Raw genomic sequence first — 27,062 nt, forward strand, 5'->3', positions numbered from 1 at the left:
CCTGCATTATTTTAATTATCCAAAGCTCTTCATTGAGCAGATTGGAAAAATAGTGAAATTGGATAATGACTGGTTAAACATATAAGTATATAAATACTTTAATAATTTGCAAATCTTTTACTTTTGAAGTTGGAGAGAGAGAAATAGAGTATAGCAAAAAAGATGAACTGATAATCAACCGTGTCTTTTATTATTTTGATCCTTGTTACTAGGAAATTCTGGTGAAAGGAAACATTGAACCTACTGAGCTTTCTGAAGACACCTGCAAAAATTAAAGCATTTTGATTATCATGGAGAATTACAGTGTACTAATGGAACTTGGGGAAGGATCGTTTGGTAGAGTCCTCTTAGTCCAGGATAAAAGCACAAGACAGAAATATGCAATGAAAGAAGTCAGACTTCCCAAGGTAACTACTTCCTTCCCTAAATTCTTCTCTTTTACCCATATAATCACACTAGTTAGAGCAGGGCTTTTCAACCTTTTCACCCATTGTACCACTTTTAGGATATGGCAACATCCGGGTACCAGCAGTTGCCAAGCAAGGTGTCACAAACTTGATGACCGAAAAAGAAAAAAAGTGATGAAGTACAGGTAGTTCTCGAGTTACAACAGTTCGCTTAGTGACTGTTCAATGTTACAATGGCACTGAAAAAGTGCCCCCCAAGCCACAGCCGAGCAAGACGCCTGTCCGCCCGGCGGTGCTCTTCCTTCTGTTGTGAGCATTTTTATATTTTAACATGGCCCTGGGACACTGTGACCGTCATAAGTATGAATCCGTTACCAAGCATCTGAATGTAAATCACAAGACCCTGTAGATGCTGCAACATTCCAGCTGATTGGCGCTTCTGGGCTCAGAAGCGCCAGGATCAGCGCCGAGCTCCAGCTGCAGCCTGGTGCTGATCCTGGCACTTCCGCTGAGCCCTGACAGCCCTGCAGCTCCAGCCATCTCTCGCTCAGGCTTGTGCGGTGCTGCCACCGGTTCAGATCATTCCCCTTCCCCACTAACACTTTTCTAGGATGGTCGCGTACCACCTGCTAGGTGCCAATGTACCACAGGTGGTACCCGTACCACTGGTTGAAAAGCCCTGAGTTAGAGCATTGCAATAGTAGTCAGTTGGCTTTCAGGTGCAATTCAAAGTGTTTGTTGCTACCCTTAAAACTCTTTATGGTTCAGGATCAAGATATCTGTGGAACCACCTATTCACTAATAATATATTGCTTGTCCAACAAGAATATTTTTTATCCACGTACATTTGCTTGAAGAATGCTACTTTCAGGAATCATGGAAGTAAGCTAGTCTAATAATTTCTGGTTTAAGATTATGCCCAAACCAAACCTAGGATACCTAGGGATTATAGTTACAATTTATGTCTTTCATCTGAGATGAAACCTTTAGCTGATCCCCATTTAACAACTAACATTTCCTTCAGAGGTTTGGTTGGTGATAAAGCATAGGACAACTTTTGCATTAGTGGTGCCCAATACGAGGACCTTGTTGCCTCAAGAAATTGCTCTGCTCTCTTTAACTTTCTCTGTTCTGGTGGCAATCTTGCCCCCGTTCTTTATCAAGTGTTTGTTTAATTTTACACACTGATTGATTCCCTTTACTAAATGGAATGATTGGTTCTTTGTGATTTTTCTTCTTCTTGCTATTGTAAATTTCTTTTGAAGGATGCTTTTACATTTGTTTAAAAATATTATTTTACTGTATTCATAAATATTAAGCCACTTCGATGAGCAAAAGCAAGAAATGAAATAAAATAAGGAAAGTATAAAACAATGATTTTTTTTTTACTTATAAGTAATATATTTTTAGTCTGTCTCCAATATAGAAAAGTCCTGGAATGAATCCATAATATTGGCTAAAATGAATCACCCAAATATTGTGATGTATGCAGACTCTTTTGAAGGTAAATAAGTGCATTTTAGTAATTAATATTACATGTTGTTACAGTTGCATTATTCAATTTGCTGAATTGCAAATGTTTTTTTCATCTTGATGTTTACTGTTTGATACATTTCACTTGATGTAATACTAATGTATTTTAAAATTATTTAAAAATTAGCTGATGGACATTTGCATATAGTGATGGAATATTGTGATGGTGGAGATCTCCTACAAAAGATTAAATTGCAGAAGGGGAAATTGTTTCCTGAAGATACAGTAAGAATCCAAATATATTTAAATTTTTAAATAATTGAGATGGAAGATTTTGATGACTGTTGGGAGAGGTATTCATAGGCTGTGGAGAAATATCTCTTCTTTATTAACACTCCTTGATTTATTGTTGTAGTCATAGCAGTAAACCAAACATGTTTTTAAAGTGGAGCTAAATATAAAGAACATAAAGTAAAAAGGATAACTTTATAATGATTGTGCCACTGATAGCCCAAAATCAAGAGTCTTGCATCAGTTTTTTCCAACTAACCAATTTTATTAAGTGGCATATGCTTTTGAGAGCCATAGTTCTCTTTATTAAATAAAATTTGTTACTCTAGAAATGTGTTCCATACTCCTAAATTTTAGTTTCTGCAGATAAATGCAGCTCTCCTTCTATAATGCCACTGATATAGAGTTTCTTTATACAATATTATGTAATCTTTTATATCAGCCATGGCAGATCAGGCTGAATTCATAACTTTTTGCTTGAAAATAAATATTTTTGCTTGAAAAGTAAACATTTTAAGGAATGAATATTTCAAAACTATTTTGTTTTTTGTTTTATTGCACATATATTGCATGCCTGTATTTGTAAAAGATGGGTTGTTTTCATCCTTTGGAATCTGGAAATGTACTTTAACTCCTGTAGATGGTATCCACATAGACATCTTTTGATTTCAGACTTGAATAAGGGTTTAATTAGACATTTTTAGATGCAGTGAAGTATCATTTCTATGGTGGAACATGTTGCAAGTAGCTCATAGTAATCCAATATAAAATTTCTTTGACATTACTCAGGTTCATACATAAACAAAGAAATGAATTAGTAGTATTCACGGTACTAGTACAGATTAGCCATAGAATATTTTAAAGTACTTGCTTGATTTCACATATTATATTGTATCAAATTGTATGGTTACTGACCAATATAATTGTAGAATACTTGCTCTTTATTTCTTTTATAGTTCAGTTAATTTTCATGTGCTGTGTTTTGTCTTTCTCACAGATACTTAAATGGTTTGCACAGATGTGTTTGGGTGTAAATCATATTCATGAGAAACGAATATTGCACAGAGACATCAAATCAAAGGTCATTGGAATCTCCTCAGTAGATTTTATTATAAAATTACTACCAGGCACCTTTCTTTTTAGAAAGCTGAAAACGATAAAACTATCTCTACTATAAATTTCAGTTTAGTATTACTTTAACTATGTACACATATTTATATGTATTCTTTTTCTTCATCAAACTACTCACGTACCAATGACAGGGTACCAGTATGTTCCAACTCTATTCATGCTCACTGGACTCTCTTATTGACTGATCTTAAATAAAGTATTATGTTAATTGAAATAAATCAGTAGCTTTCCTACTGCATATCAAGGCATAAACCTTTAATATCAGGTTGATCTATGCCCCATTAAATTCCAGTTTGTATAATAGTGCAGAGAGTTGGTTGCTTTCTGATAAATGAGTGTGTTATTAATGGTAATATCCACTCTGGCAGATGTTCTAGTGTTGGAAGTAAAATCTGGTCCTGTTCCAAGCCGGGAGAAAGATGCTGGAAAAATGGATTGAAGGCAGGCTGCAAGTTTTTTTTGGAAAGGAGGTCTCCATTTATTTAGTAGCCAGAAACAACAGTGACTGCAGCATGTGTCTGGGGTGGATGACAAAATAGGGTTGAGAATAGGTGGGCTTTTATACATTCTATACATTTTATACATATGTCCTTTAATATTTTAATGTCTGTTGCCAGATTCCTATGGGGTCAAGTAGGGGTCATAGCTGGCTTTACAGGCAAAAGGGGAAATGCAAATCCTGGGTGTTTTATTTGTCTGAGCTAATCTTGTCAGTTTCAGCTCCTTGCCTATGGTGTTGCCTATTCAAAGTTTCTGCCTGCTCTTTGTTTATGAATAGAATGACCTAGCATTCTGAATGGATACAAAATATCCATCCTAAAGACTTGGCCCGTGGTGGTGAACCTAATGGTACGCGTGCCACAGGTGGCATGCAGAGCTGTCTCTGTAGGCGCATGTGCTGTTGCCCCAGTCCTAGGCTTCAGCTGGGTTTTATAAAACCTTTTCGCTTTAGGCCTCCGCCATCGTGTGCAAAAAAAAAGGTTCAATCAATCAATCAATTTCAACTTCTCACGGGGGAAAAATGTTCTCGCAAAGTTGGAATTGATTGATTGAACTTTTTAGTCCCACCCAGTCTGCCGTTACTACCGCAGTCATGCTCACCTAATTGGCCACCCCTACCCAATGGGCCACGCCCACCCGGCACCCGACAATACACAAGTGGGTTTTTGGTTGCAGTTTGGGCACTTGGTGTCTAAAAGGTTCGCCATCACTGGACTAGCCTCTTCAGGTTTCTGCTTGAGGCTGTTTACCTATAGCAGGAAGACTGGGACTGCTTTCTGCCTTTAAGATGTTTCTCCTCTTCTCTGTTCTGCCTCTTTTTAATATTAGTTATAAAGAATATTTTATTCTGGCGGGTGGCTTTCCTACACTAGAAGCAACCATTCATTCAGTACGCTCCCTAAACATCATCTCAAAATTCTAAATGTGTCCCCAACCTCCAGAATAGCCCATCATTACCATATTATTTCAGTCTATGCTTACAGTTAAATGGAGGCACATGCTTTAGCCAATGACATAAGTACAGAGATTACTTGAATTCCATTTGTGTCAGACTCATCATTGAAATAAGTTAATTCCTTTAATGTAATTTACTAAGGGAGATTTCTGTTTAAGCCGAGTTGGGACATCATGATTAATATTTGGATATAATGGTAATAGTAAGAAGAAAGCAAAGGCAACTTGGATGTAGTCCCAAAACATTTGGAGCCACTGGCATTGACAAAGATAACTATCAGTCAATTGCAATAGGCAGCTTCACTTGGAACAGCTTATATTCTGCAACGATACCTTTAACAGTATCAAGCAATAATATCTGCCTACCCAAGGGCCTTGAAAGGGACTCAGTAGGTGGATAAAAATATGAAATCCAGGCTAAACATCTGACTGAGTGATGAACCAAAATAATGAAATGTATTGATTATATTTATTAATGATTCCTAAACTAGAACATGGAATTAAACATGGTATATACTATTAAATAAGGTTGATGCTATAAACACAGATGGTAATACAAGGAGTGAAATCTGTCTATTTTATTTCTGTTTCATAATATAGAATGTATTTCTCACACAAAACGGGAAAATAAAACTGGGAGACTTTGGATCTGCAGTTCTTCTTAAAAGGCAAGTATATGTCAAGTTGTGTCTAGAAATCTTTTTTGACTTTTTAAAAAAAATATCTTAATAGTTGGCTGCTGTTGGAATATTCATCTGTTCATCACTAACATTTATATTTGTTTTTGGACTAGCCCCATGGCATTTGCTTGTTCATATGTAGGAACCCCTTACTATGTGCCTCCAGAAATTTGGGAGAATGTGCCATACAACAATAAAAGGTAAAAGTTAATTGAAGTCTATAAGAGTTCTGATATTAAAACTCTGTAATGTTGAAGAACTAATGGAAAAATTGTATTTAGTGTTCACAATTTGAGAACATTACTCAATTTACAAACATGATTCAGAACTAAATATTTTTATGCAGTTGTGGCAAGGAATAACTGATCAAACTAAAAAAAAGAATTTTCTTTAAAATATTTTTAAATAATGTAAGGGGAATGTATTCCATGCAAAGGATAATTTCATAAGGCATGTTTTAATAACCTCAAGTCTGGGAAGATCGAAACAGCATGTTAGAGTTAGTGCCCTCCGAAATTTATAAACAGTTATATAAATAACTTGCTTATGTGAAGTGGGGCCTGACTGCTCAAGAAAGTGTTCTTGGGTGGACAGACAGATCCTGTTGGACTGTCTGATTTTTAATATGTTGTTTAAATTACTGTTGTTGTTAGCTGCAAAGTCGTGTCCGACCCATCGCGACCCTATGGACAACGTTCCTCCAGGCCTTCCTGTCCTCTACCATCTTCTGGAGTCCATTTAAGCTCACGCCTACTGCTTCAGTGACTCCATCCAGCCACCTCATTCTATGTCGTCCCATTCTTCTATTGCCCTCAACCTTTCCCAGCATTAGACTCTTCTCCAGTGAGTCCTTCCTTCTCATTAGGTGGCCAAAGTATTTGAGTTTCAACTTCAGGATCTGGCCTTCTAAAGAGCAGTCAGGGTTGATCTCCTCTAGGACTGACCGGTTTGATCGCCTTGCAGTCCAAGGGACTCGCAGGAGTCTTCTCCAGCACCACAGTTCAAAGGCCTCAATTCTTTGGCGCTCAGCCTTTTATATGGTCCAACTTTCACTGCCATACATTGCAACTGGGAAGACCATAGCCTTGACTATACACACTTTTGTTGGCAGGGTGATGTCTTTGCTTTTTAGTGTGCTATCTAGATTTGCCATGGCTTTCCTCCCCAGGAGCAAGCGTCTTTTAATTTCTTGGCTACAGTCCCCATCTGCGGTGATCTTGGAGCCCAGGAAAATAAAATCTGTCACTACCTCCATTTCTTCCCCATCTATTTGCCAGGAATTGAGAGGGCCGGATGCCATGATCTTGGTTTTCTTAATGTTAAGTTTCAACCCAACTTTTGATTCATCTAGCCCTGCCTTTCTCATGATGTGCTCTGCATATAAGTTAAATAGGCAGGGCGACAGTATACAGCCTTGCCGGACTCCTTTCTCAATTTTGAACCAGTTTAAATTACTAAGTCCATGTTTATAGCTCATAAGTAGGAACTCCTGTCTTTAGTATCGTATTTTCCAGCGTATAAGACGACTTTTTAACCCATGAAAATCTTATCAAAAGTCGGGGGTCGTCTTATACGCCCAGTCGTCTTATACGCCAGAAAATAGTACATAAATCAATCGAGCGCCCCCGTTCTTGCAAAGCAACTTCAAGCCTCCTTAGTCCAGTCCCCCCTCCAACGTGACCCTCCCTTCCCACCTCCCTTCCCAGCCCCTTCCCCTCCCCCTTGCAAACGCCAGACCCTGGGAGCGGCAGGAAGCCCCTCACCCAAGCGGCATCTGAGCATAAGCAGAGCGCGCCCTGCTACCCACTCTCTCTCCCGGCAGCCTGGACAGTGGTACTTGGTGGCCTGGCGCCCCTCTCGACCGCAGACCACGCAGCGGCCCTCGCCAGCCAGCCTTGGCATGGCCGCCCCAAGCCCGGCTCTCCAGCGCATCTTCCGGGCCCGCCTGGCCGACCGCCTCCTGTGGATTTGCTATTGGAGAAAAAGAGACCTAACATTTGGTAGGGTTCAAAAGCCTATTTAACAATTTGTTCTGTTTTCTGCTTCACAAGGCTTTTATTGCTTCTCTCTTCCAGTTTCTCCTCATTATAGTTCAAAGGGGAGAAAGTTCAGCTACCTCTGGTTCCTACAATTCTTTATTTTATTATGTTAAACTTTTATGGTGATTACAACAATTATGAAGCACTGCCTCATGGTTTTGCAGTATCCGACATTCTATCTGACATGGTTATTTTTAGATTTAGATTTTTTAGATTTTATTAGATTTATATACCGCCCTTTTCCCGTAGGACTCAGGGCGGTTTACAAGGTGTTTAAAACATCAATACAAAAATTAAAAAACAATTAAAAATGATTAAATTCAGTCCCTGAAGTAGAAATATAAAACCCTAATTAAAACTCTCAGCCTGGGCCGGAAAGCTCAAAGAGCCAGGTCTTCAGGTCCTGGCGAAATGAGCGAAGGTCGGGGGCAGCTGGTTCCAAAGGGCAGGCGCGCCCACAGAGAAGGCCCTCCCCCTGGGTGTTATCCGCCAGCAATCTTTTATTCCTCATGCAGCACTTTAGGAACAAAAAACGGGGAAAAAACCCTCATAACTTATTTTTAGCAAATGTCATGCTAATTGTGATCTTAAGCTAACATATTTAAATCTTGCTTTTCTAGTGATATTTGGTCTCTGGGTTGTGTTTTATATGAGCTGTGCACCTTAAAACATCCGGTGAGTATCCTTTTTTTCTGTTTTATTTCCAAGAAAAGATGCAGTTCCTATGTGTTTTCTCCCCAGTGAGCAACACTTTAATTTTGTGACACATACATACTAGAATGTGTATAGAACAATATAATATAGCTCAATCTAACGACACTAATAATTGGCCCTATAGGCCACATAGTAAATGTGTAAAGGAAAAAATGAGATTAAAAAGCAAAAAATACAGCATATCATAGGTGTCAGCTTTCATATCAGAGATGAAAACAAATCTTAACTCCCTGGATATTAAATCCCATATTCAGAATGTTTTTGAGCAGAAATCTCATTGATCTGAAAGACCTAGGTTATTTTTAATTGTAGAGAAAAATGAAATCAAATACCAGAAAATACCTGCCTAATTGCAGGAACAGCTTTTAAAGCTTATGTGCTGCATAGGTCTGTGCTCCAAAAAGTAGAGTCTCAATAAAGTAACTTAATTTCATTTAAAAATAAATAAAAATTCTTGGCTTTTTCCTCATACTCAAGGCTATGAAAGGCTTCTGGGTGATGTTGAAGCAATGGTTTGCCCAAGTTTAGGAATCAATGGTTTCTGTTGCACTGCCTTTATTCCTGACTATAGAATTCTTACTTCCAGTGTATTGTGTACACTGTTAGATCATGAACATGAATTGTGTAAAGATGATATGAATGAATTTTTGTAGAGTTTTTAATAAACTAAAAATGTTAATACTACTAAGCTCTATGTTTTTCCTGTATTCGTTCAATTTAGTTTCAAGCTAAGAGTTGGAAACATCTTATACTTAAGATATGTAAAGGATACTACAATCCGCTTCCTTCACACTATAGCTATGAACTTCACTATTTGATAAAGCAGATGTTCAAGATGAATCCCAAGTACCGTCCATCAGCTAGTACAATTCTTGCAAGAAAATGCCTGGCAAAATGTATTGGACAATCTTCATTACCAGAGGTAATAGCATACAAATGCTATTGTATTTAGGTTGGAAGTAGGAACGGTGCTTCATGTCTCATGTGGGCATACTTGCTGTCCCTGCTGACAGCTCTTTAGAAAGCTATAGCTTTTCCTTTGTAGAAACAGTTACCACAGTCCTTCCAAAAATGTGAGTTAAGGAAACACTGTCTTTGTATGAGTTCCTCTCTCCAAGTTTCTTCTCCAAATTGAATGGGCTGCTTGGGTCATATCAAGACATGCCCCAAACTGCCCATTCCATGGCATTCTGGACCAGTTCTATGAAGTCTCCAAGGACAGCCCCGTATGGAATGGATTACAATCGTCTTAACTATGAGATGATTAGTGTGTGGGTTATTGTTTGAAGAGCCTCCCAGTCTAGGAACAAGCATCTCTGGTGTGCTGGTTGTAGTTGGGTTGAGGCCCTTTTGGCCAAAGCTACCACCTCAGGAACTCTTTGAGCAGGAGCTGTGAGATAACTCCAGATTGCGCAACAGTTTTAAATGGGGAAGTCCAACTCAATCCAAATCTAAAAAGTCTCCAAATTTAGAAAGAGGGGCACAAAAATCCATAGACATTTTGTTTTGGCAAGATTGAGCCTGTCTGTATCTCCACATCCAGATCCACATCACCTTCAAATAAAGGACATCGATGGCAGCACTTGGCCTGCCCAAGGTCAAGGTGGACTGGTATTGTCCACATATTGATAGCAGTCCCCAAACAAACAGATGAGGCCCCCCAGGGTTTTCCTGTAGAATGGGAAGCAAGAGTGCATCGAAGCTTGAGGCATCCCACAAATGAGGGGCTTAGTATGCGACCTCTCATCCTTGCTTCACAGTGTTCCTGCAGATATTCCTCCCCAGCAAGATCATGTCATCTTAAACTGGGCTGGTAGATCACTATTGGCATATAAAATAAGGGTGGAGAAATACTGATGTTTCAGCATTCTATCACCATAGCATAATCCTGAATATTTGCATTTGCTCTTTGTCTTCCCCCAACAGTGCTCAGGAGTCTCTTCTGGGACTTCATTTTCTCAAATTTTAACAGTGAATTTCACTTGGCATTTGAGATCAATACTCTTTTTTCATGCTTGATAGCATACAATTTAATTACTGAATAGTTGGCATTCAGAAATGTGTTTCTTTTCCTGATAAAAAAGGAATGTATTTAAATGACTCATTTTTTTCCAACAGAACAGGTTTTTCTTTCCTAATTTTCCTGAGAGAACAGATAGATTTTTCTTTTGTCTTACTCATATGCAGTTTTTACATCTGCTCAAGAGTTTTAAGGATCCTCCTGAGCAAATATAGTGGCCATATGTGGAGGGAACATAATAGCACAGGAAAGTCTTTTTATGTAAATGGATGCTTACTCATATAATACTGAACATAGCATGACCCCCAACTTGTATTCAGGTTGTTCAGTTAATAATAATATCTTCATCTTATGAAGGAGGGTGGTACGTATGCGGGAAGCAAGAATAGTTGTTCAGAAACAGAAGCCATCTCCAAGAGCTTCAGTGAAATGGAACTGAAGAAAACAAGCGTGGATCAAAAAGGTACATGTTGAATTTAGAAACTATCTGTTTGGGGACCGTGATGTGGAATTAGTTTTCATAAGGCTGTGTGGCTTACACCTGTGTAGATGATTAAAGCTTCTCTGACAATGCAGCCCTAGGAGCATTTCATCCGAATTCAGTGAGAGTTGCTTCTGAGTAGGATTGCACTTTCAAACAATAAACAACAGATTACCAGATTGGTATGAATATCATAGTGGAGATTTTTTCAAAAAAACCTTTACCTTAAAGTTCTTTACTTTCTTACTTTAACCATATTTTAATGTTTAAAAGCTTTTTATTATGGGGACAGGGTTATAGAAGATAAAATCCAAATTGTGTGAGCAAAAGATCACTCAACAAGAATTTCTTACCTACTTTCTGAAGATATCTGTGCTTTCCCAATACATTTTTCAAAGTCTCAAACATTTAGTGCAGATAACAACAATTTCTACAGTGTTAGGGCCACAAATTAGCCTCCTGAATGCCATCACAAATTGTCATATTTTTGGCCCTTTTCCAGTATTTGTTGACCCTTTTTGTGCTTTAGATTTTGAAGGCAGAAACAGGAGAGGGAGACAGTGCTATCATTATCAGTCTTAATCTTACCTCAGATATGGCTAAAATTACACCACAAAATTTGACCATTTTTTTCCAGTCAGTGGCATGATACTGGTTCCTGGGGGTCCACAAATAAGATGCTGGAGGTACCTCTGCAGGTTGGTAGGAAATAAGGGTTAATATGAAAGAGTCACTGTTCTTTCCACAAAAGCATTCTTTTTCAAGGGCTTAATCACATTTCAGCAATACAAAATACTATACTGATTGTTGGAGGTAGAGAATATTTGAGGATTCTACAAAATTTTCCTTTCTTTAAAAGGTTTTCCCAAATACTGTACTGTACTGTTTTTTTCCAGAACTTCATAGAAAAAAATGGGAAAAAGGAGGATCCAGCACAGTGATCAAAATTTTAGAAAATGCACCTTTACTTTCTTCCAGTATTGCAAACAAGGAGGACACAGGTAAGATAATATGCATATTTATTTGCCTATTATACATTATTTGCCATTTTAAAGACGGTATTCTCCCCTAATCCTTCCCCAATAATCTCAGCTTGTGTAAGAGACAAAGAGGTGTGAGAAGAACCAGTTGGATGTTGAATGATAAACTGGCAGGGCTCCATTCTCAGCATAGAATGAAAACACAGATGAAGTAGTGAGTGAGTTTGCCTCATAGGCAAAATTTCAGACATCTTCAGCCAAGCTCTCCTGGAATTACCATTTTTGACTTGCATATTTTTTTTATGTCAGTGCACCATGTAGAAAGAGAAAAAGGTTCCACAAGCCTGTGGGTGAAGAATCCCAGATCTCTCTCTAAAGTATTTTAAAAAGCTGTGAGAAAGGGATATTGTTTTGAAGGAGTGCAGGGAAACCAGAAGGAGAAAAGAGTTTTGTTTGATTAATTAGATAATTTTCCATTTACTTTACTTTTACTTTTACTTTACTTTTATTAAATTTGTATACCGCCCTTCTCCCGAAGGACTCAGGGCGGTTAACAGGGCATATATAAATAACAATACAAAAATTAAAAAGGAATTAAACAAGTGCCCAATTAAAAATTACAATAACAATAAAAGACCCATTAAAAACCCTAACGTTCCCCATCAGGCTAGACCAGCTAGTTCAAATAAGTGGGTCTTCAGACCGCGCCGGAAGGAGCGAAGGTCCGATGCCATCCGGAGCTCAACCGGCAGTTGGTTCCATAGCGCCGGAGCGCCCACAGAGAAGGCCCTCCCCCTGGGGGCCACCAGTCGACATTCCCTGACCGGAGGCACCCTGAGGAGGCCCTCTCTGTGGGAACGCACAGGGCGGAGGGGAGTTGACGCCGGCAGCAGGTGGTCCTCGAGGTACCCCGGACCCATGCCATGTAAGGACTTGAAGATCATAACCAAAACCTTGAATCTCACCCGGAAGACAACTGGTAACCAATGTAGCTCGCGGAGCAAAGGTGTAACATGGGAGTACCAGGAAACTCCCAAGACAACTCTCGCGGCCGTATTCTGTACCAGTTGGAGCCTCCGAGTGGTCTTCAAGGGAAGCCCCATGTAAAGAGCATTGCAGTAGTCCAGGCGAGACGTCACGAGCGCATGAGTGACCATACACAGGACATCCCGGTCCAGATAGGGCCGCAACTGGCGCACCAGGCGAACCTGGGCGAAAGCCCCCCTAGTCACGGCTACTATATGGTCTTCCAGAGTAAGCCGTGAATCTAGGAGGACTCCCAAGTTGCGAGCCCTATTTAGGTTGCCCAGAATGTTTTACTAATTTACCTGGAAACAGTTTTTGCCCTGATTTGGGAGAATGATACCAGACATCAGAATGGTGGGAATGGTACTAGAAATTAACTCCAGAAAACCATATCAGTTTTAAGTTGATGCTGTCTTCCCAAATCTAGGTGGGTTTGGAATTTGCTTGGTTTATTGTCATTTGTTCCCAACTTATCTGCTACTTTTGGCATCTTTTTGGGAGGACAGAAACCAAGAGTAGGGTAGAAATGGTAATTCCCAAAGGGTTCAGAAAGCTTGGATTCATTCTCAACTGAGATTGTTTGGTTGTTACCCTTTTTTGATGATATATATACTGTGGACAGTAGACAGGGCAGAGACAGGTCATTCTCTGTCGGTAAAAATCTTGAACTGGGATTCCTTGAGAGATATGTTACAAACGAGGCCTTAATGATTATTTAGGTTGACTATCTCACCACAAGCCATGTTGTCTCTTGGAGGTTCAGCACTAACCATTAAAAGGTGAGTCTATTTGGATACTCTACATCAGGTGTCAAACTGCCGGCCCGTGGGCCGGACGCATCATGTGGAAGCCGTGTCCGCCCCATTGCCAGCAATGGCAAAACTCTCCCGATACGTTGCGCGACATCACGTGACGTAGTGAGTTTGACATGTCTGCTCTGCATTATCCAAGAGCCCATTTAGGCTTTTCAAACATTTGTGATTGAAAGTGAATAGTAAGAAAACATGGTTACATACAGCAGTTGTACATTTAGAACTGCAGTTTCAACATCGATGGCATAGAGCTGCATCATACGTTGATTTATTTCAATTTGGGGTGGTTGGTTTTTGTCAGATTGAGATGACATACAGTCCTCGGATTTTCCATACTCAAAATCTTTCTGTTAGATATACTAATGTGTATTTAATTTGAAAGATGCTAAAGCATGTGTTTTAGAACAATGAATTTAGGATAGTGAATTAATTGTGCCCACAATGGGTCAGTTAAAGTGTACTTTCACTCAAAAGATAAGCATGCTTTCTTACCTATACCTTGGGATGGTTCACTAAACATACAGTACCTAAATAAGTTGAACGTAGTTCTGCTTGTCCACCACCAAAATGGGAATTACTTGTTAAAAAGAAAGAGTTTCATTTTTTGTGATCTTATTTATGGTATGTAGTATTATAACATTATTTTTGGAAGCTTTCTGGCAATAGTTTAAGGTGGTTATTTGAAGTTCCATAGTTTGAGATAGGAAAAAGAACAATTTCTCCAGTAATCCCTATGTCTGTCCTTTTAATTAGGTGGCTGTGTGAGAAAATATGATGAAAACATCACACGTAAACAATGGAATAAGGAACCTTCACAAACTTTGATGAATATTCTTCATAAGGCTGATGTAACCTTAGCTTTTAAGACATACACAATCTGCAAAGCAGGTAAATCTTTTTTTTTTCTCCTTATCATAGTGAGGTCCATTTTGGTGTTCTTAGAATAGGTGCTTTTAGCATGTGATGTTCATGATTTGGTGATTGGGAAGGTCTTACAAAAATGAAATTAGACTTTCTGAAGCTTCAGTGAACCAGCACAGTTGCTGTGGATTTCAGCTTTGAATTCTCTGGATGGCACCTTCAGTGGGAAGGTGGAACCATCTTTCAACATTTCAACTGAACTGGTGGCTGGTCTTATAACTGTACTGAATGCTCTTCTCCAAAATGGCAAATAGAGGTTATAATGGTGGCAGCAAAAAGTGGTGGAAAACAGTAAATGTGGCCACAGTGGAGCAGCAGAAGAGCGACCTGTCAGCTATTCTTGAATGCTGTCCAGAGATTCGTTGTTAGGTAGTTTGTCAATTATAGCAGAGCTGCAGAAGACCACTTTTCTTGGCTGCAGCAACAACGAACAATCTTTTGCCTGCTGTTCCAGAATGAACTGGTCTACCTGCTGTCACTACCTTCTGAGGTTTTTTAGGATAAAGATGTGATTAAACCTTGGTGCTGAGTCTCGGTGGGAGCTGGAGTTAGCTGGTGGTTTTAATATGGTTTGTGCAGGCAATGGGGATTATAGCTGCTCTGGATGGGAGATGTAAACAAGGGGTGCGGGAGGGTTACCTTAGCAATGGAGTGCTTGTTTGATGGTTTCTTTTCATTTGCTCATTGGTTTCTCCTGATGAGAATAGGGAGTCGGATTGCTGGTGGACGAGGAAATAGTGGGAATTGGCAGGTTGCGTTGAAGTGCTACGTGAAAAAATAAGGGAGCAAGATACAGTTTCATGGATTTTCTTACTGATTTTTGAAATGTCTGAATGGAAATAACCATGAACATTTGCATTGATTTTTAAATATTAAAGCCTCAGGTGACCTACTGAGAGGACCACTTACAGGAGAGAACAGCGCATCGGATGAACCAGATGGTGAAACTTGTATGGAGGATACAGAGAGATTTGAACCTAGATCAGATGAAGAAGACACGTATGTTGAAATACAGTTTGAAAAACTAATTGTTGGAATGCTTTTCTATTTTTCTTCAATGCAAACGTGTCTCATAAAAAAACCCAGTTGTAGCGTTATACCATTTTTGGGTTGTATTTATCTACTTTTAGATCTCTCCTCCCCCTTTGCTCCCCAATTCTGTTTCGATCAGCAGAAGTCTTGTCACTCAGTGTGATACATTCCTAATTCAGTTTAGGAGCAGGTATACTATAATAAGTTATATGCAGAACAAATTCTGGATCTTAAATTTTATGATACATGAATTTCATGAAATTATAGCCTCTCTTAAAAAATGAAAAATGCAAATCATCATAAGTGATATACCATACAGTGTATGGTATATATACCATACAGTGCATGACATTTGAACTCATATCTGCCTTTTATGTAAGAATACAGTGGTTGCTACATATTTACTATTCTGTATTTTTAAGGAGTCTTCTAGCACAGAAAAGTATCTGATTTATATGTTGTGGCCTTTGTCTACCAATAAAAATATTGAAGATTATTAAGAACAGAATCATAAAGCTGATGTGTGACCAATGAAAGTTCTCAAAACAAATAGGCAGAATTAAACAGAGAACATAAATATTTGTTTCAGACATTCAAAACTTTTCCCAGAGAAAAATAACCTCTGTCTTTCAAGCACATACAGTATTCTATATGCATTTTGACTGTAACGGACAACAGAACAGATTGTACAGAAAATATAGAATAATTTTAATGGTAAAATTACCTTTTGGGAGTCCCGAGGGTTTCTAATCGGAAAATACATGTATTTAGTACTTATGAATTTCTTTAAATGATAATTTCCCTTTCCTCCACTTAATTATTCTTTATATTTTCATAGGGATTTTGAAGCAGAAGACGATCCAGACTGGATTTCTGAATTGCAAAAGATGATCAAACCAATGGAACTGAAGAAAGAAGTACCAATAAATAATCCAGTTTCAGTGCAAAAATATTGCTGAACCATTTCAGAAACTAGCAGCAACAAACTAATTGACACATGATGATTTCAGATATATTTCTTTGAGGAATCAAATTTAATTTGGGTTATTTATTTTTTTGATGAAAAAAAGGTATAGCAATTAAATTCTTCTTAGAGATACTAAAATAAGCATTTTTTTACATAGAATTCTTTACTCAGTATAGAAATATTCTGTCAAAATCAGAAATATGTCAAAATCAGAAACATACCATGTTAGAGTACAGACTAGGGATTAGCACATTCTGAGAGGGGTGGACTTAAAAGTGGCCAGGCTTCAGGGAAGATTGAGTCTGGATGTCAGAATATGGCAATATCTAAATAGATACTAGCATTAATTACAACTCATCTTTTTATTTGATTGTGTATTTTTTAATTGTTTATAAACCTTATCATTTCAATTCTTCCTAATTTCCAAAATGATATCTTCTGGAACAATGTCTTTCATCAGTATGATTTCAGGAGCCATGTCTTTCATCAATTTCTGCTTCTTATTCTTCAGTTATATAAACTTAATTCATTGATGCAGTTAGGGAGCTGGTGCTTGGAGAGCCCTATTTATCCTAGATAGGAAATCCAAGGAGGACTTGGCCAGTTGATTCATGGCAGGATAGATGTTGGCAACATAATCACCAAACAAACAACCCTGCCATTACATTGGTGTCCTATCAGAATTTTTGCAAAAGAATGTACTTATCCCTCCAAGGACTGCTTATTTGTTTATTTCAAACATTTATATAGCTTCTCATCTTGTATTAAATTCTGGGCAGCTTACAGTTGTTAATAAATATTGCATTATTAAATATATAATAAAATTAGTATGTAATTTTATTTATTACAATTAGCATATAGTTTTACTTATATTATTTAATACATTATTTAATTTACTATAGTTACCTTAAAATAGCTTCAATTGGTGCTGATCATCGAATTTATGTATTAAATTTAATCTAGTAAAAATCAAACCCTTTCAGACTCTTTAACGTATCTTCCTTAAACTGGATCTCAGTAGATGTTTTGAATTTCTTTCCATCGTAGGCAGCCTAGTTGATCATGCCGGATATGAATTATGGAAGAGAATTGGACTAGATATGTTAACTTTAAGCCATGATGTCAAAATTACATATGCCTACTGTTATGCAAATAGAAAGTGGCTACATTTGTTTAATGTACATAAGAAAGTTGCATTGTGTAATTGTATATATGTTATTATTTGTCCCCTCCGTTAGATGCTCATGATTAGACATTGCCCCTTGGTATTAAACCTTGTGGTATAAGTCTGAAAATGTTTCAAATCATTACACAATTGGTAAGCTGCTATATGTGTTTGATTTATATTTTAGTAATACGGTAGTTATGGAGAGGGATTGTTTTTGTTAAGATAACTACCTAATTGAAAAAAATCTTTTAGGCTGATTACAGGTGACCCCAAAATCTGAATTTCCATTGTTCTTGCATATGAAAGTTCATGTGTTCATATGGTTATCTACTAAAAAGATGTCAGTGAAAAAGGCACAAAGCTAAAAATCTCTTTTTTTGGGGGGGGGGTACATTCAAGTACCAAAATATGTATTGAACAAAAATACATATTTTTTCATACAGAATATTATACTTTAGGGATTATATTCTTTTTATATGTATTGTAAATGCTAAACTAGTAAAAACTCCAATAAACGTTACAGCTTTTGAAGAAGGTTTTGCTGCAAGAGACTCCCACCCCCAGGATACCTACTGAGTTGTTAAAAAGAAATACATTTTGATGAAATTTTTTAAAAGCTGGGCTCTCCCAGCTTTGGTGACTTCCAAATGTGAAGATGCTTGGCAAGCAGAATATTGACTTAAATTTTCTGGGAGCTGAAGCTCGTGCACAGTTTAAAGTACAATAAGTTAAAACCTTCAATTATCTGGGAGTAACTACGGTTTAAACCAAAGTTAATATCTATTCACTGTGTAGCTTGGCTAAAGCAAGATGCTGCCCTCTGCATTTTGTTAGGTTATTACGAAAGTATGAAGTAATTGGAAATTTGAAGGGGGTGGGAGATCAACGTGAGGTGGTGTGCAAACTGAGCTACTATTTTCTACAAACGTGCCCTTCAGCCTGATACCTACTAGTACTGTAGTTCTTTTCGACTATTCTCCAAAGCACCTGAAGGCAGGACAAGAAGCAACGGATGGAAACTAATCAAGGGGAGAAGCAACCTAGAACTAAGGAGAAACTTCCTGACTGTTAGAACAATTAACCAGTGGAACAACCTGCCTCCAGAAGCGGTGAATGCTCCAACACTGGAAGTTTTTAAGAAGAGACTGGACAGCCATTTGTCTGTAATGGTATAAGGCAGGGGTAGGCAACCTCGGCTCTTTTATGACTCATGGACTTCAACTCCCAGAATTCCTGAGTCAGCTATGCTGACTCAGGAATTCTGGGAGTTGAAGTCCATGAGTCATGAAAGAGCCGAGGTTGCCTACCCCTGGTATAAGGTTTCCTGCCTGAGCACGGGGTTGGACTAGATGACCTCCAAGGTATTTTCCAACTTCTTCTTCTTCTTCTTCTTCTTCTTCTTCTTCTTCTTATTATTATTATTATTATTATTATTATTATTATTATTATTTTATTATTTATTATTACTATTATTATTATTATTATTATTATTATTATTATTATTTAGAGCCATGCTAAAGAGGGATGATGGGAGGCGTAGTTTTAACACAGGGCGTCAGATTGCGGAAGGCTGCAGAAACCGATCCATGACCCCCGGAATAATAGGGCGGGGTGCAAAGAAAACACGCCTCCGCGGACGCTGAAGAAGCTGCTGCTTCCACCGTCTGCGGACCTTAAGGTAGTTTAGGGGGTATAAGTTTGTTATTTTTGGTTCTGGAGGACTCTTCTTTTTCCCCCCCATCTCAGCGCGCAGAAAAGCGTCCCGCCGGCGGCTGAACGACCAGAGAAGATAAAGCAGCGGAGCGCGAACAGGCAGGGAACTTGTGCGCGCGGGCGCGCGCGCGCCAGTTCAGTTTCCTTGGCAACGGAGAAGCGGAAGTGCTGAGACAGGCCGGGAAATTGCCCGCCTCCCCGAGGAGGAAAGGGATGGCTTAAGCTTCTGTGTTAAGGAGGTTGTCCATACAAACTTACAGAGGTTTGCTCCGAAGTAAGCCGCGATAGATAACCGGGGCTTACTTCTGGGTAACTAAATTTCATTTTTGATGGGCGCCATTGTGCCCACAGTAAAAAAAAAATGACAATAACGATTATCTTAAGTGTGTGGAAAGCTGTAGCCTGCGTCCACTTTAAGGCGTCTCAGAATAAGAGAAGTGCTTAGTGTGTATCAGTCTACTAGAACTGCCCACTCACCTCGAATTCACTTCTGCATTAATTGGTAGATTGTGTGAAGGATCCCTCACTTCGAGGGAAAATAGATCAAAGGTTCCATTTTCTAGAGATACAGTACTCTTGAATCTGCTTGGAAAGGAATCTGGAATAATTGAACCATCAAAGGGTCTTGTTATGATCTGTTGAACAGTATGTCTATAGTTTTTTTTCCCTGTCATTCAGCTTGCATGTACAACCTAAGTTGTCTTCCATCTGGATCCAGCCACTAACCAGAGATTTGTTAAGTAGGTCATGTACCAGGTGGTCATGTGCCTTTCCCAACCCGGTGCCATCAGATGAGTTAGGTCGGATGTAGCTTCCATTTCCCCAGAAGAGAAGATAGTTGTCGAAACATCTCTAGTGACTTGAATAAACCATAAGACTACAAACCGTGTGATTTTTTTCACATATAAGTTAACACACTTTCATCCTCTTAAGTCCAAGAAGTCTGTCAATTTTATGTGTGCACATTTCATAATAATGCATCTGAAATAATTATAATTTCCTCTGTTTTGCAACTGTTTCATTTAAAGGGGTAGGGATACTGCTCTTTCAGTTGTGAGTATCTGATCAAGAAAAATAGATAACATTAAAAAATTTTTTAAAAAATCTACAGTGGAAGAATTAAAGGACACAGTTTGAGGTAAAAGTTTGGGGTTTAAATATTAACTTCATTCTTTTTGTTTTTGATATTTCTCCAAAACTCAGAATCATGGATAATTATGTAATAATTAAAATGATTGGAGAAGGAGCATTTGGCAAAATATTCTTAGCCAGAAAAAAAGAGGATAATCAACAATGTGTTATCAAAGAGATCAATTTATCTAAGGTAATTATATTTTACAATAGTTCTCCATATAGCATGTATACTTTTGATCCATGGTGAAGATGTCAATCATAGAAAGATCTGCTTAAGGGCAGAAACAGTAACATTAGCAATATTTTAGACAGATGGCTTATAATTTGTCTGAATATTTGACATAAGTTTAAGTTTTGAAGAAGCATTTTTAATGCCTTTGCACAACTGAAAGTAAGTTTGTTTTATGTCTGAGTGCTTGTGATAATGAATTCAATGTGTTATTGCTGTTTCTGAGGTTCCATGACAATTTAAAGTTCTGAAAATATTATATATAGCCTTTAAGGAAGTAGTCTGTTTCTTAAAGGATGTTGAAAGAAATTGATGAAATGTGTTACAGTACTTATGAATGAAATCTCTGAAATAATAAGCTAAGATTACAGGTGTGTCAAACTGCTGGCCCGCAGGCTGGATGCGTCTTGCCGAAACCATGGCCACCCCAGCTCCGGCAATGGAGACAAAGTCGCGATATGTCCTGACACATCATGTGACGTGCGAATTTGACACCCCTGGCTTAGACTGTCTTTTCCTGATAAATCAGACTTTCTTTAAATAATGTGAAATTAGTAATTTTCAATTGTGGAAATTATGTTAATACAACAAAAAATGGGAACACAGTTCACATTAATTCCCAAGCAACAAGAACTTTTATTGGGAATATAAGATTTGTTCAGAGGTCATCAATTTAGAGGAAATTCCACTAAGCAGCATTCAGAATTCTTTAAATATCTTTGTGGTATTCCCATACAATGACATAAATAATAACATAACTTGTGTTGCTATCTTTTTAAATAAATAAAGATGTCAAGGAAGGAAAAAGAATCATCTCAGAAAGAAGCAACTGTTCTAGCCAAGATGAAGCATCCCAATATTGTAGCTTTCTACACTTCCCTTCAAGGTATCATTGTGATTTATAGTTACAGGTAGTCCTCGACTTATAACAGTTCATTTAATGACCATTCTAAGTTACAAGGGTCCTAAAAATGACTTATGACCGTTTCCCCATGATCATGTGATCAAAATTCAAAATCTTAGCAACTGCTCACTTAAGATGGTTGCAGTGTCCCAGGATCATGTGATTATCTTTTGCGATCTACTGACACACACAGTCAATGGAGAAGCCAGATTCACTTAACAACCATGTTCCTAACTTAACAATTGTCATGATCGTTTAACAAGTGTAGCAAGAAAGGTTGTAAAATAGAGCAAATGTCTCACTGAGCAACATAAATTTTGGGCTCAATTGTGGTCATAAGTCAAGGACTACCTAACTCTTAGAATAGAGAAACAATAAGTAGCAACTTCTAAAATTTCCTCTTTTGAAAGGCACATAAGTACTTTGCCAAAAACTTATAAAAAACAGGTTTTGGAGATTGTTTCTTTGAATTTATATATCTAATAATGCCATCTTACTTTCTACTTCATGTATGTATGTATATTTCCTTTTGTTTTTCTGTTTCTCTGCGGGGACTGATGTGATGTCCATGATCATTGTTAAGATTGTTAAAACACCTTAGATGTTTTAACTATTGTTTTTATAACCTATAAGCTCCTGAAAGTCATATGACCTCAGTGGAGTAGAATAATACCTCATTTTGCTTTTAGTTACCTAATGCCATGTACACTTACATGATCAATTTCGAAGAGATGAGTATGGTATCTACCTGCAAAAGGAAACATTAAAGAGCTCCTTATTTTATTAAAGACAGATTATTAACAGATGTCACTTTTCAGTTTGGGGAAGAGGCATTTAGCCATTTTAGCTGGAGATCAAGAAGCAGATAGGTTTAGATGTCGCACGGCAATATTGTTGATGTTTAACCGTCAAAAGTCCTCTCTGGATCTCTCAATTGATGGTGGCTGGCTTAAGGACCTGAGTTGTTTTTTTTAAGCAATATATTTGAAATCTAGGGGAAATGTTAAACTGCTATGGCTCTGAAAAGATTGTGTGTGTGTGTGTGAGCATGTACAGTATATTGCAGAATCAAGATTGCCTGCCTCAAATCCAAAATATGCTGTTAATAGCAGTAGCAGCAACAGGCTTTGCCTTTATATCCTCCTGGTGAGCTTTTCAGTTGCATCTTCAGCCAGGATAGGACACAAAATAACTAGAAAAGGTGGACTTTTGATCTAATCCCTTCTGTTTTATATTGTATTCTTTTTTTAATGGCTCAAAACCTAATTTATTATGGTTTTTTAGAGAAAAATAACTTATATATTATGATGGAATATTGCAATGGAGGTGACCTAATGAAGAGAATAAATATGCAACGTGGAGTGCTCTTTGATGAGGATAAGGTAAGTTGGTAATTTGAGGAATATTTTCACTTATATTCCTTTCATTGTTCACCACAGCAAAACATTCAAAGTGGAGATCCCGGCTTACATTGTGTTTTATTTATTTTTATGTTACCGTGTAATTCTGCTTTAATAAGATAGAATTCCACATAATGTATTCACTTGAAAGGAAGATAAGCCAAAATTCAGGACAGATTCCATAATTAATAGAAGATAAAATAGATTTTCAAAAAACCTTGGGCAGTGCTGACTATTTCTAACTATGTCAACTTGCAAGATTGCATACTTCAAACATATGTTTCATAGACAATCACTTCAATATGAGCCAGCAGTGGGCTCCAGCTGCCAAAAAAGCCAACACAGTGCTAGGCTGCATTAACAGAGGGATAGAATCAAGATCAAGTGAAGTACTAATACCACTTTACAATGCTTTGGTAAGGCCACACCTGGAATACTGCATTCAGTTTTGGTCACCACGACGTAAAAAAGATGTCAAGACTCTAGAAAGGGTACAGAGAAGAGCAACAAAGATGATTAGGGGGCTGGAGGCTAAAACATATAGGGAACGGTTGCTGGAATTGGGTATGTGTAGTTTAACAAAGAGAAGGGTGAGGAGTGACATGATAGCAGTGTTCCAATATCTCAGGGGCTGCCACAAAGAAGAGGGAGTCAAGCTATTCTCCAAAGCACCTGAAAGCAGGACAAGAAGCAATGGATGGAAACTAGTCAAGGAGAGAAGCAACCTAGAACTAAGGAGAAAGTTCCTGACAGTTAGAACAATTACCGTAACCAGTGGAACAACCTGCCTCCAGAAGTGGTGAATGCTCCAACACTGGAAGTTTTTAAGAAGAGACTGGACAGCCATTTGCCTGAAATGGTATAAGGTTTCCTGCCTGAGCAGGGGGTTGGACTAGATGACCTCCAAGGTCCCTTCCAACATTATTATTATTATTGTTATTATTATTATTATTATTATTATTATTATTATTATTATTATTATTATTATTATTATTATTATTATTTGTAATAAAATAACGCTGATGAAAGGGTCAGGCGGCCTTTGCCCAATCAGGTGCTCTCCAGTAGAATTGCCAGCTCCGTCTGAAACCAATCCTGATTAGCCAGGATCACATTGCAGGAAGACCGTGTGAAGGTGCCAAGATTAGAAGTGCCTTCACATGCGCTTCCTCTAATGTGCTTTATAATATGTTTTGTGCAAAAGAATTAATGGATGTTAAGTCAAGACTCAAAGCCAGGACAAACTAATATAGCAGTATTTTAATCTCTAGGGACAGACGTCAAAATGGCCAGCTTGGAAAAAAAACAAACAGCATCACTGAGTGAGAGGTTCCCTGAAACCTTTTGATGTATGCAAATTCAGCAATCTCAAAAGCTCTCAACAAATAAAAACTCCCTCCCCGCCTTCTCTGTTACACACACAGAGAGAGAGAAATAGGTTCTAACCTTGACATTATAATAACTGTAATCCACTGTGTCATACTTCTGTATATGTATACATATATATGTTGTTTTCTGAGGTTTTCGCGGGTGTTTGTATGTGGATGTTTGGTCATTCGGGTTTTTCCCCGCGTAGAACTAAAGGTGTAGGCGCAACGTTTCGACGAAATCCCACCCGTCATCATCAGGCTAGTGGCTTCAGCTTCCAGAATATATATATTATATATATATAACATATATATATATATATATTAAATAGCTCTTTTTTCCTCCCCAAGACTGTATTCTTGAAGAAATTTTAATAATTGTGCTTTATGATGTATTGATATTTTATCTTTATATTTAGATCTTGGGTTGGTTCGTGCAAATTGCCTTAGGGCTGAAGCATATACATGACAGGAAGATTCTGCACAGAGACATAAAAACACAGGTAATTTTGGGAGAGAATTTTTAGCATCGTCGCTGAGACATAAAACGTGCATCCACTTTTAATTCTGGTGTGTTTCGTTTACAGAACATTTTTCTTAGCAATAATGGAAAAACAGCAAAACTGGGAGATTTTGGGATTGCAAGGATGTTGAACAAGTAAGCATATTTTTTTATGGATAATGTTATTCCCTTAGTATTAGGTGAAAAATGGATGCGTTTATTCCATTTAAAATTCCAGTGAACAGGGCATAGAATTGGTCAGACATTAACTTTGTGAAATGTCTTAGCCTTACTGAAAAAGAAGGGCGGTAAAAATTTGGATTTCATCTAGAAGTTCCTTCTTCCTTTGTACATGAAAAAAGAAAGTAGAAACAGTGCATTTTCAAACAGTGGTTTCCCGTTACCTGTACATTTGAAATTGGGAAACTCTTGCAGATGCTCTAAACCAGAAATTGAAATCATGGTTACTTGTAAATTATTTTGACCTTGCTATCTTAGTCAGGCTTTGAATGGACTCACTTGTAGGGCCTTTCAAATAATGGACCAAGTTATGTCTTTTGTGATTTCCCTACATAGCTTCATTAATCACATTATTTTCAAAGGAGAAAAAAAAACTTTTTTTGTTTGCTATTTTCTTTAGCACGATGGAATTTGCTAGTACCTGTGTAGGAACACCATATTACCTATCACCTGAAATCTGTGAAAATAAACCATATAATAATAAAACGTAAGTTTCAGAACATACCTCTATCTTTGTGGAGAAAGACAGAGAGGGATGGTGAAATTGGAAAAAATGAGTTTAAAAAATGTGCAAATTTTACAGTGACTCTTGTTCCTGTCAAGTCAGCTTTCAGGAGGTGTTAAAAAGTCTTCTATATTTAAGAAATAAACCTATTTTTTATGCATAGTTGTTTCTTCCAACTTTATTTTAATAAGCCTTAATTTGGAGCATGCCGTTCACTGTATAACTGCTCACAAGCCAAGAATCTTTTTTGATAAATAATTCATTTATGCTGCTTTCCAAGTGGCAATTGACCTGCAGTTCTTGAAGGCCTTCTTGAAGTGAAAGATAGCAATAAATATAAACATTAGTATTGCAAGCTGTCTTTGCCTTCAGACTTTTTGAACACTTCTCTGTAGAATCTACTCTTAAAAGGTCAGCTTTCTTGTGAAGCAACACACTGTTGTTGTTTTTTGCACTTTTAAAACACCCTATTTGGCCTTAATAGCTGTTTTAATAATATTCTGTTTGCAGGCATTAATGATAATACAATAGAACAACCTTTGAAGAAGCTACCACTTTTTCATAACCAAATGCAGTAGTCTTCGACTTATGTCCATTATTGAGCTCAAAATTTTGGTTATAAGTCATGATGGTCATGCACCTGATTTTACTACCTTTTCTGTGGCAGTTGTTAAATGAATCCATTATACTCAACGGGCATTTTTTTTGCCAGAAATTGGAAATAAATACTGGATACTAGCAAAAATTGCAGAGGTTGTGGTCATGTGACTGGTAAATGTGAGCCAATTGACAAGCACCAAAAATATGATCACATGCAATCATCAGAACTTCAAAATATAATATTAATAATCAACTTTTTGCATAACCACATAGTTGGAATAGATGTTTTTGCTGGGTTACTAAATAATATTTTAATTCTTCTAATTTCTTATATTCTTTTATAGAGATATATGGTCTCTTGGCTGTGTGTTATACGAGTTGTGTACTTTAAAGCATCCTGTAAGTAAATGTTTATACCGTCATAACCAAATATTTATCGAGATCAGTTAGTGACAGCCATTAGAATCAACATTTTGAACAGTGTAAAAAGATACCAGTTTTATAGTACTAAGATTGTGTAAGTTTTCCTTTTCAGATGGAAAGAAATACCCCATCAAAAAGGTTTCTTTAAATGTCTAAACTACCACGATTTCAGAAGAGAAATAGAAAAATTCCCAATTGATAAGACTAACAATTTCTATTAGACATACTGACTACATACGTTTTATTGAAAGAATATGCATTTTGATGTAAAATGTTAGGAACTCAACTGTGCTGTGGTATTTTTGTCTTATTCTGGGATTCTTTTAACACTTTGTTGGCTACCATGAGAATAAAATAGTGGACTTATATGGGCTTTGGGCTGATCAAGAATGGCTTATATATTCTTATCATTAAAAGGTAAAGGTAAAGGTTCCCCCGCACATGCGTG

The 27,062-nt window shown here is 37.6% G+C and overlaps 2 protein-coding genes across 2 annotated transcripts in view; both read left to right on the forward strand.

Annotated features, from left to right (window-relative positions):
- The first annotated feature begins 211 nt into the window (after positions 1–211).
- Positions 212–16,537, forward strand: NEK3 (NIMA related kinase 3). The gene is made up of 13 exons (XM_081314875.1): positions 212–407; positions 1,818–1,911; positions 2,068–2,165; positions 3,169–3,252; positions 5,358–5,425; positions 5,551–5,637; positions 8,097–8,151; positions 8,912–9,112; positions 10,568–10,673; positions 11,588–11,692; positions 14,263–14,397; positions 15,309–15,429; positions 16,301–16,537. Exons 1-13 carry the CDS (start codon positions 291–293, stop codon positions 16,419–16,421), a joined length of 1,392 nt encoding a protein of 463 aa, XP_081171001.1. The 5' UTR covers positions 212–290; the 3' UTR covers positions 16,422–16,537.
- Positions 16,538–20,502: 3,965 nt separating this feature from the next.
- The window catches only part of NEK5 (NIMA related kinase 5), a 46,327-nt gene continuing 39,767 nt past the window's right edge, over positions 20,503–27,062 (forward strand). The window contains 7 exon segments of the mRNA XM_081346739.1: positions 20,503–20,634; positions 21,463–21,559; positions 22,862–22,959; positions 24,764–24,847; positions 24,932–25,002; positions 25,487–25,573; positions 26,536–26,590. Coding sequence (XP_081202865.1) covers positions 20,518–20,634; positions 21,463–21,559; positions 22,862–22,959; positions 24,764–24,847; positions 24,932–25,002; positions 25,487–25,573; positions 26,536–26,590 — 609 coding nt within the window. The 5' untranslated portion in view covers positions 20,503–20,517.

Source organism: Vipera berus, assembly GCF_964194415.1.
Source record: "Vipera berus genome assembly, chromosome: 1".
NCBI classification, from domain to species: domain Eukaryota; kingdom Metazoa; phylum Chordata; class Lepidosauria; order Squamata; family Viperidae; genus Vipera; species Vipera berus.